At 38.3% G+C, this 14,540-nt stretch overlaps 1 protein-coding gene across 1 annotated transcript; it reads right to left on the bottom strand.

The window, feature by feature from the left end:
• Positions 1-1,941: 1,941 nt before the first annotated feature.
• RFPL4B (ret finger protein like 4B) lies at positions 1,942-3,085 on the bottom strand. The gene has a single exon (XM_039865248.1). It carries the CDS (start codon positions 3,083-3,085, stop codon positions 2,273-2,275), a length of 813 nt encoding a protein of 270 aa, XP_039721182.1. The 3' UTR covers positions 1,942-2,272.
• Positions 3,086-14,540: the final 11,455 nt, after the last annotated feature.

Below are 14,540 nucleotides of genomic sequence, written 5' to 3'. Positions count from 1 at the left end.
ATTACATTTTAAACATATCCTCCTAGTCCTTATTTTCTAAGTTCTTTTTGAAAAATAAAAAACAGCTGTTAAGTTTTGTCATTTGCCTTTTCAGTGTCTATTGTTTGGTTTTTTACATGGATCTAAGAAAAACACTTTCAGCTAATCAGCATAAGCCAGTAAATTACCACCTTCACCTGTCTACCTAGAGTCCCCTTTCTCCACAAAGCCTGACCATCTTCCAGCCCAGGTGCACCCACACAGCACTCACTGCTCATCATCAATTCTCTTCCTGGCCATCCCTCCCCTTATCCCATCAACAGTCCCCCCAACCTGCTCTCCACAGAAACACCCTTTCAGCCAACACAAAATACCTTGATCAAAGCAGTCTATCTCAATTTGTGACTGAGGGAAAAAAAATTTAAGAAAAAAAAAAATCTTAAGCCCTTAGGATATTGTTGAAGGGAAGGGTGCTATTTGAAACCACACTGACTAAAGAAGTTTCTCCCTCCCAAGAAAGTAGAGGCAAAGAGACTTAATGTGCCCTACATAAAAAGTAAGACTGATGGAAAACATAAATTGAGTTTTCTAAACTTCCCACGAACAGCACAGGAAAGGAGGCCATCTGTCTGGACAGGCTGCAAGGTAGCTGAGGAAAAGCAATGGCTACAGGCTGGGGATCATGATCTGGTATCAAGGTCAGCTAGAATGGTTATGAGGTTTTTACAAACCCTGAACATCCAACATCCAGGATTTGGCTCTACAATGCATAACACATATCCTGTCATTTATCCTAAAAATGGAAAACCTGCTACACCCAAAGCATTATGTTCAGAGTACTTTAGAGAGAGAAGAGCAGATGCTCAATGGGGTTTCAGTGCTGCCTTCTCTTGGCAGTAGAACTAACTTTATAGTGAGGGAACCAACATTAACATCAAAAAACTTCATTTTTTCAACTCAGTATTTAGGAAATTTTCTACACAGTGGAGGTGAGGGCTGGCAGAAATTCTGGCCTGTGGAGAGGAACAGGTGTTTTTAAAGGATTCGGTGAACAGAGGCCCAGCAGAGCCCCAGAGCCCACTCCTCTCTCCCACTTCCACCTCCCAGCAAAGGCCAGGGGTGAAGCGAGCCACTCAGGACACAGGGCATGGCGGTGAATATCTTGGGGTCATCAGCGTTCACCAGCACTTAGAAGCTGTCCAAAGATAGTAACTTCTTAAGAGGCAGAAAATTCTACCATTTTTTCCTGGTTGCTTCCTAAGGAAAAAAGCTTGCCTTTTTCTTACAGAAACCAAATATGACTTGGGTCATTATAGTGAGCAATCACATACTCTTTGGGTGCTAATAAGGGTTTCAGAATTGATGATGAAAATCCTGTGATGGATGTGGAGAAGTACGAGAGAACAGTAGACAAGAGTGTCCACAACGCCTTGTGAGTTTTGTTAACACACTGATCTAATCCCAGCTCAGACCTTCCTCATTCCTCCCTCCTATCTCTTCCGTTGTTCTAGGGGTTGTTTGTTTTTAATGCAGAAATTAAAATTAAAACAAAATTAATTTTAAATTAATTGAAATTTAATTAATTAATTGACAAATGTAAGAATTAAAATTAAAATACACAGTGTCCTCTAGTCCACGGGTTTCGGAGTGTGGTCCCCACCAACATCACTTGGGAACTTATTACAAATGCAAATTCTTGGACCCCATCCCAGATCTAAATCCATCCAGGGATCCCGATGCACAACAAAGTTTTGGAATCAATGTTCTAATCCAGTGGTTCTCGATCCCGGCTGCACACTGAAATCACCTAAAAAATTTGGTAAAGATTTCTTTCAGAGTCTCATCCCCAGAGATTCCAATTTGATTGGATTGGGTTGTGGTTATGGACGTGAGAATTTTTGATAGTTCTTCATGTGCTTGTAATGAGAAGCCAGGACTGAGAACTGGTCCAGCCCAGTTACAGCATCTGGGCCTTTATAGTCAAATAGAGCCACTCAAATCAAGTACATTCTAGGAGAGCGAGAGATTCTGAGGGCCTCTGTAAGTTTTTCTGTTCCCTCATACACTTCCTTCCTGACCTAGGTGGATATATTTGAGTTGCTCTGACTCCATTAGCCTCCGCTGGAAGTCAGTCTCGCTCTCATTGTTCTTTCCTTATATCTTCACGGCCCTTTCTAGTTCTTCCCCCACTAGCCTATAGTTTTGGTAAGTTATACCAATCGAGGCAGGTTAGGATAGGGGCTTAATGGTGCTAGCCCAAGAATTCTGTGGTAGAAAGAACATTGTGAACTTGTCAAGAGCAGATGCTCAGGGTGCCACCGCTGCCACTTTCTCCAGGCAACTCAGGACAGAAGAATGGATGTAAAGATTCAAAACAAGAGAAATTACTGTGTATGTAGATGAGGGCATCATTTCTAACATCAAAAAACTTGATTTCTTCTATCTCAACATCTAGAAAAATTCCTATGTGGCTAAGGCCAGGGCTCGCAGAAATTCTGGTTTCTGGGATGGAGTTGGAGTAGATGGTTCCTGCCTTCATGCTGATGACCCAGAAGCCATGTTCAGAGGAGAAACCGCTCTTCCTGTTTCTGTCAACTGATTGCTTGCAGACCCCCAGAGCCCAGTCTTTCCCATCTTCCACTTCTACCTCCCAATAATGGTAGCCAGAGGAGAAGCACGAGGTTCCCAGGACACAGGCCATGTGAGTGAATCTCTGGGGATCATCCACCAGGTCGTGGCAGATCTTTCCACAGTGGACTTTCCTTAGGTCATTGGAGAGGACAAGGCGGGAGTTTGCGGTTACCGCATCCAGGGTCATATCCTCCCGGAACTTCAGGAACTCTTTTCTCATATGCAGACTTTGCTCCAGTAGGAAACCGTGCTGTTGGGTAAGAAGCGTTAGTGTTCTAATTTGCCATTCCTCCAAAGGGGCTTTGTCAGTTACTTCTCGACATATGGGGCAGGTCAGTTTCATATCCTTCCTTTCTAGCAGCCAAAGTTGTATGCAGTCGTAGCAGAAAGTGTGCACACAGGAGAGAGAAATGGGATTGGAGAAAAGTTCCAGACAAACCGGACAGGTGGCTTCTTCTCTCAGACTGGCAGACATGATTTCTCAAGATCACTCCTTAGTGGTAAGCTGAGTTCAAATGACCCTTTATTAGCTCCTGGGAATGATCAGGCACTTTTCTTCAATAATGAAGATGTACCTAAACCCAATACAAAAATCAAATAATATAAGTCTGTAGTTTATACATGACAGTGACGCTAAGTCACCAGAGCACAATAGTAAAGGCATAGTTTGTGAGAAAAATTATCAAAACTTTCCAAAATCTAAATGGTCACAAGAGAGAGAAATAGGACAGTGGACATCGTCTTTTCAGGTAGGGCAGTTTACCTTGTCTGGGGAATTCCAGGTGAAGTCGTGTCTGCTCTGACCAGTTTCTCTCTGCAGGAGCAGAGTCCAACTGGGTCTTTAATAGGATCTAGGAGTCCTAGTCAGTAGGTTACCTGCAGTTTAAGAAAAAGAATTTCCATATCTAGATACGATCATAAAAATAAAACCAATCCTACTGTAATCATCACAAAAAGGTGACTAAGGAGACCTTGAAATTTCAAGGAAAATTATCATATGTGAATAAAACTAGCAAAAACCACTGCAAACCAAATGAGATGCCCATCAGAGAATCAATTTTAAGGATAAAAAACTGGGTTACCAGAATATCCTGAAACATATTCTCCATCTAACAAATAACTTACTAGGAGTTTTCCATGCTCCCGGCTCAGCTAGACTCTGGAGATACAAAGTGTGTGATCACAGACAGGAGCAATGATTCCTAGGAGCAATGTGGAGTTTAGGGGAGCCTTCTGTTTCTTGAATGTTATTCCAGTCTGATGGCACATGGCTGAGTGACAACAGAGATAACTTTCATCCTCAAATCCCCGAACTCCATTTCCAAATACTTGACTTTTAAGGCAAATTGAACATGAATGGTTGCAATCTAAAAAAGGTACTTGCCTAACCCACCTTTGAAAACAATTTTTCAAAAGAAAAAAATGCTACATTTATAAAAAAAAAGAAGTCCTTTCCAATATTATCTATGATCAGAAATGATCCAAAATTATTTATATAATAATGAAACGATTCAGTTAGTTATAATACAGCTATTGAAAATGGTAAATATATTAAAGTGAAAACCCAGAAAAGCCTTGAAGAAATGTTAGAAAATAAAAAGAAACAATTTTAAAGCACATACTGTATTTGAAAGCACAAACACATGTATGTATAAAAAATGACCAAGAGTTAATATGTAAAAATTTAAATGATGATGTTAGAATGGAAGATAAAAAAAAATTTTCTGACACAAGATAAGACAGATTCTTTCTCTCCTGAGATGCAAAGGTAAAGACATTCGAAAGATACTTGTAGCCAAAGAGAGGGAAATGAGCCAGCAGAAGTAACCCAGACAGAGATCCGTTACCTTGATTTGCAGACTTCCAGGTAAGGTCCTGAAGGTCTGAACTCTGCATCTCTACCTCTTCCAGCTTTCACTTCTCTCTGAAGTGGGTTTGAGCTCAGACACTCTGGCTTTTTATAGTCCCTGGGACACAGTCTCCACCCACAATCAGGGTCATGATCCCAGTGATTGGGTTATTTAAATTAAATCAAGTAAACTTTACTCTCTGTGAACTTGGATCCACTTATTAGTAATATCATTTTTTTAATTTTTCAGTTATAGTTGATATTAAATATTATATTAGTTTCAAGTATATAACATAGTAGTTAGATAATTTATATAACTTATGAATTGATCCCCCCAATAAGTCTAGTACCCATCTGACACAATACATAGTTATTACAATACTATTGACTATATTGCTTATGCCGTACTTTATTTTATATCCTTGTGACTATTTTGTAACTGCCAATTTGTACTTCTTAATCCCTCACCTTTTTCACCCAGCCCCCCAGCCTCCATCCCAGTAATATTTTAATACTCGTATAAGAACATATCAAAAATGTGCATGAATCCTGTTCCCCAGGTACATAAAAAAAGGTGTATGAAAATATTTTTAATTTTTAGAATAATTTTTAACTATCATTAGTGCTGCTATGAGTTAAGATTAAATTACAAAATAAGCTTGATTCCATAGATTCCTGAGTATAAAAGAAATTGACTTTCACACATGCTAGTTAGATAAGATTGAGCCACTGGTGGGGAGGGGGACATAGTCAGCCCTGTCAGGAATCTAAGATCCCTACAAGGGATGATGTGTTCGCTCAAAACACAGTTTGTATTTTTCAAAAGGCAGCAAATATAGTGGGATGGCTTTGCAGCCTCCTCTTCTCTCTAATCTTCATCCTCCCGTCCTCTCTACTGCATGTTGTACATTAAAGTAAACCCTTAGGCCTATCTGAAAGAAGACAGAGGGCACCTCTATGAATTATTAATGCCGCCAGAGCCCGCTAATGGAGCTCCCACGCCCACCTCTTCCAAGGAGTCGTGTTTTGCACACCTGTCGAGCTCCAGGAAGAGAATATTTTGGGCACTTGGAATATGTAGAATGTTCCACTTATTTTATTTATTTTTCTGCACTTATTTTAAAGGACAGACTCTCTACCAAAAAAAAAAAAAAAAATGTTAGGGTTTATTAGACTCCGTAGTTACATAGTTGATAATATGTAATCCCTACTCTGGTCTTATTAATGGATCTCCTAATTTTTGTTTTTAATTGTCTTTTGGGGGGTGTCAAAGATACTTAAAAAATTGAATAATGTTTATGTATTTTATTCACAAGGTTTGTTCCTATCTGTATGACAGGCAATAGAATTCTTTACAGTAAAGTATCTGTAAAAATAACAAGCTCCAACCTGAGTCTTTATGTAATTTTCAGTGACCTTAGGTCACTCACCCTCAAATAAAAGAGTAATGATTAGTAACCCCCAACCAACCCCCAACCCCCAAAAGGGCCCACCTTTCTGTCACCTTGTAGGATCCACACCCTGAGCAGAGGCCAGAGGGGAATGGCATGAACTTGAGTGAGTGGTGACTTGTAGGAATACGGACGCACATGCGACCCTGCCCTTGGCCCTGGTTTCTAGAGTCAAATAATAAGTGTTTTCAGATTATTCATATGTTTTCTCCTCTGGTTTAGGCTGTCGAAATATTTTTGTACAGGTGAGAAAGGCTAAGCCAAAATAAATTTCCTTTCTACTCAATTATCTGACATTCAATGTATTATCTAATGCATTCTGCAAATATCTTAAAGTGATTTGAGCTTTGCCCCCATTCTGGGGATAGAGATACATCAAGGTTGGCTGCCTCTCATCCCACTTGGTGCCATCACCCTCACAGAGGTCAGGGACTACTAATCTGGCAGAGGAAACGAGGCACATATCCAGATGCTGCACCTCCCTCCTCCACCCATTCATCTTTCTTCTGTGGCTGCCTCTGCTCTTCAGATATACACCCAAATCCCTACCATGTCCTGGCCCCTCCCTCTCTCCAGCCTCATCTTCTGAAATCCATACATAGAGCCTTTTTTCATTCCTTCCCCATCTCCCTCCCAGTTCAGGACAGATTGGTCCTCTCTGACCGACACTAGCCACTGTCAGGCACCCTAGCTAACATCTATTCATCCCTCATCCAGATACAGCTAGGGTGTCAATTCTTCAGGGAGGTGTTTCCCAGACTAGGTCAGAAACCCCTATTATAACTTCATGGTATCCTGCATCCTTCCTCTGTGCAAATTATCTCAGTGTTCGTTATACACTTATCAATGTGATCACATGATTCATCTGTGGTTTCCTCACATTAATAAATCACACCTACTGAGCACTTACTATGTGCCAGGCATTTTTTTCTAAGCACTTTACATATTTTCTAGCTCTGATTCCTTGTAGCTCTGTGAGGTAGGTGCTGTCATCATCTTAACTTCTCACATAATGAATTTAAGACTCTATCACCACCACGCTGTGTGATCGTGGCGTGTTACTTAACCTCTCCAGATCGCCTATCTCCAGCCTTCTTTCACATAAGGCAGAAATAAACTTCTATACTGTTTAAATCAGAGTATGTTATGATTTTTCTATTTTATGAGTGTAATCCAATCCAATTAAAGTCTGATTAAAACAGATGCTAATCTAATTTTTTTAGCTTCTGGAACTGTGGATCCGTGCTATCTTGATAGTCATATTATCTCATTGTATTTCACTCAAAGATTAAGAACCCTGGATCCCATCTACATTTTCTACCATATTTTGAATTTTACTGATAGTTTATCATCTAATTGAAGAGACAGGTATGACTCATCAGATCTTCTGTGCTTATAAATGTCCTTGTCAGTACCTGACTGCTGGATGTTAACTTTTCAGTTATTTCACAAGTCTATTAGTAAGTTCCTCAGGACGGCATCATCACAAACAAGAAGAGGTGATGACTAATTAGCAGAGTCAGCACAGTCCTGTGAATGCAGCAGAGGATGCCTTATGCGGTCAAATCTTTCAATTAACTATCATCTAAATATAACATGCCATCTTCTCAGCAAGTTGACCATTGTCATGAGGTAACTCGAAATTAACTAATCAAAATATTTATCCACCTTCAGAAGGGCCAGCAACAACCTAAGCCTTGCGCACAAACATTTATTGAGTATCTACTACTGTTGAGATTCTCTATTAAATATTGAGAGAAATCAAAAAAAAAGAAAAAGAAAAAGAAGAAGAAGAAGAAGAATGACACAGCTGATGTCCTGTATGTTACAAAAAAAATTAAAGGAGGTAAGACAAATATGTGAGAAGGTAAATAATGTCGTGAAGTAGACAAACGGTCTGTGGTATGCAATGGACTGCTGGTTACTCATGTATCTCTTTAACCACATCTATATATAGATAGCAAAGGACAACATATTTTGGTCTGTTTTTAGACATTCTCTTTTCAGAACACTTTACCATTTAATGCTCATTTCTTAAAAGAGCATCCCAGACCTCTGAAAACAATGTCAACTGATCTATCCTATCTGAATGGAATGGAAGAAATTGGCATAGCTTTACTATCCTAATCAAGTCTTTTTTCCACTCCGAAAAATTCTTATTATCCATGACTACCCACAAGAAGTGTCCAACAAGTATTATGGATTGATAGTTATGAATTTATCTATTGATTCATGTATTCTTACCACAAATAATGTACTATTATACCCCTGTATCCCATGTCCCTACTCTCGGTGCCAGCAAGACAGCTGAGTGTCTCTATAGATGTGAGATGTCCACAGTTTCGAAACTCAGAAGAAGTATCTAGGCTCCAGACAAGGACATTGGAAGACTTATGTAAATATAAGTGGTAACTGGGAGGCTGGGAAGTGACTGAGGTTGCCAATGAAAGCTGTGAAGAGTGAGGAAGAAGTGACTGGGGCAGGACCCTGAGAAACACCAAGTTTTAAAAGAATCCTCAAAAGAAATTGTGTCAAAGACACTGAGGAAAGAGACCCTCTGCAATCGACAGCTCAGTTCTGGAACCCACAGGCCTCCAGTCCAACAGAGGCAACTCTGAGAATGACTAGCAGTGCAGTCCAACTGGGCCTTGGATGCCAGCAGAGTAAGTGAAGCCAGAAAAAGCCAACGCTGGGAGTTCCAGGAGATTGAGAAATTGGACAGAGGCCTGAAATCTAAATAGACAAAGGAGTCTTGAAAAATAAATATGATGTAGCATATTTGTCCAAGTGAGAAAGGCCGGGCAGGCCACACACACTGCAAAACAGAGGTCAGAGCAAAGCCTCCAATCTAAGGACACATATCCAGACAAGAGGGAAGGTTGGGATGTCGTGAGCATGGTTATGTGTCTACTTAAATGATGAAATCTCAGTGTAACTAACTGCTGTACACAATTTACACATAACGTCTCTCCTTTCCTCTAAAAACTCCTATTCTAGGGAAATTCTTTTTAAAATATGTTACTAATGTTGCCTGAGGTCTCCTTTGCTAGTGTTTAATAATGAGCAATGTATGGAAAGTTATTTATTTGCTTATTAACTAAGTAATCACAGTTTTAAAATCTTCAGCAAAACTACTCAGATGTCTGTCTCTTTTGTAATAAAAAATTTAACTTATCGTACATACCTTTTAGGGCTATTGGAAAACGATCAAGAAATTTGGGGGGAGATAGTATGCAAAAATATATAAATACTTTAAAATAACTAAGGAACACTGTCGCCTAATTAGTGGTGGCCTTGAGAGTACACGCCGATGCTCAAATTAGTCTACCCATGATGTTGAAAAGTCAAACCACAAAGCCTTGGTGTATCCAGCCTGTGCTTATGAGATGTCCAGAGGGCTTATCTGCAGGTTGCCCAGAGTGATCTTGTTTTAAGAATTAATAAAATATGAAGCACAGGGAGGTCAGCACATCATATCACTGAAAGATCACGCCACGCATTGAAGATTTTTGAATTACAGATTTTTTCAGACTTAAGGAAGCTTCACATTGTTTGGTGTCAAAATAGTTCAAATCACCGAAGTTTACTGTACTGATTCAGCAAAACCAAGTTTATATGGAGAAATCATTTTCTAAGAGATCAACCTTTTCCTTTTACTGGGCTGGAAAACAACAGCGTTCATGTCCAGAGATTCAATATCTTACCTGTCAGCAGGCCTTGCATGGCTGAGACTCTCGGGAATCTGTGTTGTATACTGCCATCTACTGGATATTTGGGGGAACCGCAGCCCCCGCCTTCATTAACTGTGATCCTAACCTTGATCCCGACTTCACTTTCCTTAAGCACGTGGGAGGTTTATAAATATTAGAAAAAGATGCGATTGAGAGGTGTACACTTATGGAGTTAGATTCATGGAGATCCACGGGATGATTATTTTAGGAACTTTAGGAACGGCGGGGTAAAATTAGACAAGAAATTGTTTCACTGAGGGGTAATCCATTTATAAAATTTATAATCACTTTTCTTAGTATCACGGAGAATAGAAAAAAAGAGATTCTGGTTTTTTTTAAATCGAATCCTAAAGCATACAACTCTAATTAAGATGAATGAATTATGCATACATGTGGAAGAAAAGAAAATATTCATACAGGTCTGTTTTATTTGCTCTTCTAGTAATATCAGGCATCAACTGTTCAAATATCAAGAGCCTATATTTGGTCTATTCTCTCCTATTTTTCATCCTGGTACCTAACTTCTGGTCATTTCTCTGCAATTTTGAGGCCAAAGGAAAAGAGATAATGCATAACGCTAAACTGCCATGCACAGGCTTGTTAGCCGAGCTTGTTAGCAATTCTGACAGGTCAGTGGGGTGAGAGATTTTGAAATTCAAATAGGATTTCATCATGGATTTAATTCATCAAATCACTAATACTACTAACTGGATACTGGGTGGGTTTTAATTTAAAAGGTAATTATAATCTGTGCCTAGTGCATGGTTGACACACAGCTCGTACCTACTACTACTGACCCCTGGTCAGGCCAGCTTTGCAAGGAGTCAGCTGGCTGCTGAGAAGCACAGTACATTAGCAGAGAGCTTGAAATGCCATAATTTCAAATACATTTTTTTCCTCATATAATAGGTATAGTCGTGTAAAAATCTCTCTGGGTAGAATAACCACATAGGACAAATCCTTGAGTAGGTAAGTACGAATTCAGTCTCTGGGAAAGAAATATCAGAAAAGAAATAAGAGTCACAGCAACCAGATGCGAGGAGAGTAAGGGAAAAGAGAAAGGAGGAGGAGTCCTGCCCTGTGATTTTGTTCAGTGTTGGTTCTTACTTTCTTGCTCCTTGGTCCAAAAGATTGAAAGGGCTCCATTCCGATTTTTAAAATTAATTACATCAAAGGAATGGGTTGTTTTGTTTTGCTTTGCTTTGTTTTGTTTTTTTGGCAGCCAGTTTACTTAAAGAACTATTGCAAGAAAGACTTGCGTTTGAGCCTTCAGACCTCTACAGATCTTCCAGAAATGGCCCGAAGTTTCTTTTCAAGGAAAGCTAACAGTTACCAAGGCAAGGCTGTCTCTTAGGTAGGAGAGAATACAGCAAAAATTCTGCACTTCAGCTGTTCTAGCCATTTGTTTCCTTTTGGACTAATCTTACATTTTAGAACATGAATTTCATGTGCAGGACCTCCAAAATATATATGTCCCTTGCTAATTTACATCTGAAATGCTCATAACATGGTTAAAATGTTTTATTATCAATTAGAAGAAAGCTAAAACTTCCAGTATTCCTGAGAGAGGTAAAAATAACAACAAAAAAAATCTACTTAAGTTTCACTCAGATACATAGATCCGATACTGTGATTTTCATTAAGACAAGACTTGTTGAGAAAAAATGGAGATCCTGTACTGAAGATCATCAAAAGTCTGGAAGTGCTAAAGTCAGACTTGGTTTTATGTGGAAGCTCTACTACCATCAGGCTATACTACCATCAGGCTCATTCTATTACTAGATTCCTTGATTAGGTTAATGTCAGACATTTATTTTATTAGTTTCTTAAGTTTGCATAGAAATTTTATTCATAGAGTGAGATTTTGGTTTAGTTTTCAGGTGCCTCATCCTAACTGTGTGACCTGGGGCAAGTTATTTAATCACTCTAATATTCAGTTTCCTCATCTGTAAACTAGGGAAAATGAGCCTAATTTATAGTCCTTGGGAAGTAGAGAGAATGTATGTAAAGCACCTGCATTTGGTTACCACTCAAATCATCTAAATGGTTATCTCAAGAAGAGGAAGAAGTCACTAGTCTAGATTATATATTTACTGCCATTTATTTAACATTTACTCAAGTAAGAAAACATATAGTTTCCTTATTTTCTTTACCGTTTACTCACTGTTTTGAGTACCAGGATTATGTCATTTAATAGCTTCAATTTAAGTTCTTTCCGTATTATACAAATAATGTTACTATTAACTGAAGTAGTTTGAAAGGAAATTATTCCCCTCTTGTCCAAATAATCAGATGGGCTTAAAGTTCTTTATATTTTAAAAACAGTTTGAAGATTCCTTTATAGCACTGGAAATGTTGTGTCCATTGAAACTAGACTTTATTTCCACTTACTAATGAGCACTGGAATACAATCTCCTTACAATCCAGCAGAGATGAGAGAGGAAAAATTGAATTATTGACGTAGGATAGGGCTTGTCCAAGGGGGAACTGGTAAGAAAAATATAAAAATGGGCCAGAAATTGAGTAAGTACTGAGTGGAGGTACAGAAGCTAATGTCTAAGATCATGGTGGTAGAGATGAAGATTTGCTCTGGTACTCAATTTGTTACAAAAGAAAAATCAAGAAAAATATATAAATGAGATGATTGAATTCCTTTCAATCCTCATCATGGTGATCTTATCCTTGGGTTCACAAAGCAAAATCGATAACATATCGAAACCAAAAGCCTGTATCAATCTGATCATGAAAGAATTTGTAGGCATCCAGGCTTTCTTCATGATATCCATTCATTCATTTCATGCAACAATAATTTTCAGGCTCTACTGTATACCACGAAGTTTGATAGATGCTGAAGGTATTAAATAAAACGTCATGGAATTGGCTCAAGAAATTCACTCTAAGCTGGTAACAACTCATCAGAATTTTAGTGTGTGGTTGCACTACTCTTGGTGGAAGGGGACAAAAAACATTTGAATCACGAGGAAGAAAGAAGCCTTTACTAATGCTTGAAAAAAGAGTAAAGAAGCCAGGACAACACTTTGTATATAACTTTCACATGCAATATACCATACTCTATGAATAATGTGTACGTGTGTCTTCTATCCCCTGCTGAGGCACATTCTCCTTAGAAACCAAGAGGGAACATTTTACTCCTCCATCTCCCCACTGCAAGTACAGCGCAGTGTCCAGCATGTATTATTAAAGTTCTAAGTGAAATGAATTGAATTAAAGAATGTTTTGGGGGGAAAATATTGATCTTTCAAGTCCAAGTGACAAAAGACTGAACGATGAACAGAAATGAGAGTCTTTCAAAGGTATCAAAAAATTGAGGCAAAACTTTGAAGTTAGCCATCTTGCCAATGGGCTGCTGGAATCAATCTTTGTGGAGCATGTACTGACTGTCAGATGCTTAAAAATGATGACCCAACAAAAGGGTAGAATGATAAAATTTGTGACTGAGGATTCTTTTTTTTTTTTTTAAGTGAATTATATCCAACTACTTTTGATATTTTTAAAGTAAGAAGCTCCAAAGCCTTGCTTTAAAACCATGTTCAAAAACTGCCACATGTGAACACGCTGAGTCCCCTGGGCTATTTGACCTATTAAAACACAAAGATTCTCCACTAGCTCACATAGTCATGCCATTTTTCTTTCAAATTTATGAATCAGGGCCTTAGTGTGAATAGACAATGAGGGAATTTTTTATGAATAGCCTCCCTATTATCATGGTTCATGACTTTTTACAATGCAATTATTGTGGCACGTATCATAACATAATTGAAATTCTAGAAATGGAAATGAGAGGTAATTGAAAGGACAAAGTTACTCAAGAAAATGCAAATGCCATTTTATTTGCAAATTAAATTAAAAATATAATGAAGTGGGTGTAGAAATTGATTGAAAAATTAATTGAGAGAAACAAATTTGGAATATTTCTGCAAAGGACATCTGTAAGAAATTCTTCCGTTCTGACATACCTTTTCAGAGCATAAAGCTCTTCCTGTTAGCTAAAACTTGAGTGGAAGCCAGACTAAAGACAGACCTTTAGAACATGTCAGAATAGGCAGATTTACACTCTGAGGTCTTATGGCACACTTGTGAACTTGTCTGGCCTTGATCTATAAGCAATAGGGAATTTTTCCAATATGGGCTCCAAATCAATACTTAGCATAGAGTTTGTTTGTTTGTTTAACATTTGCCTTTTTTTAATCTCTCATTCTCTCTCTCTTTCTTCCTCTCTCTCTCTCTCTATCTTTGCTGATTTAAAAATAAAATAAGTTGGAGACATCCAGACAGCATTTTGCCTCCAAATACTTTAGCATGTGACCCTAAAGAATGAAGGAATGCTCCTTCATCATCACAATACCTTCTTCACAATCAAGAATCAAGGCGTAAGGGTCAACATTCTATTTTCTTTTCATGTTTCTTAAATCTCCTTTATTCTAGAACAACCCACCATCACCAAAAACACCTTTTTTTTTAAAGTTTTTCAGGACACTGACATTTTGATAAGTCTACATCAGTTGACTTGTAGAATCTTCCCCCTTCTGTACTGTGTCCTCATGACTAGATTCAGCACGAACTAGGTCATCGTTTTTCAAAGTAGACCACAAGAATGTTTACTGTTCACTGTGTCTTTGAATGACAGATAATTCTTTAAAAGAAATTTAAAAAAAAAAAAGATTTGATCTTTTTAAATATTTAAAGTACCAAAGAGAACAGGTGGAGAATTGTTAATTTGTTTTAGTACCAGATTCTTTAGATTAGGTTAGGACAGTATATTCATGAGATGTGTGTGAATCTTGACATTTCCGAGCATGTTTTTAAATGATTCATCCGGATTACTTAAAAACTCCTTTTTCTTCCTTTACCGAGAGATTTTTGAACTTGAGAATTTAG

Source organism: Pteropus medius, unplaced genomic scaffold, assembly GCF_902729225.1.
Source record: "Pteropus medius unplaced genomic scaffold, Ma_sr-lr_union100, whole genome shotgun sequence".
Taxonomy (NCBI): Eukaryota; Metazoa; Chordata; class Mammalia; order Chiroptera; family Pteropodidae; genus Pteropus; species Pteropus medius.
This window is presented reverse-complemented; position numbering and strand designations above follow the sequence as displayed.

Excerpts from the sequence above, each read along its gene's own strand:
- RFPL4B (XM_039865248.1), bottom strand. The coding sequence starts at position 3,085 with ATGTCTGCCAGTCTGAGAGAAGAAGCCACCTGTCCGGTTTGTCTGGAA.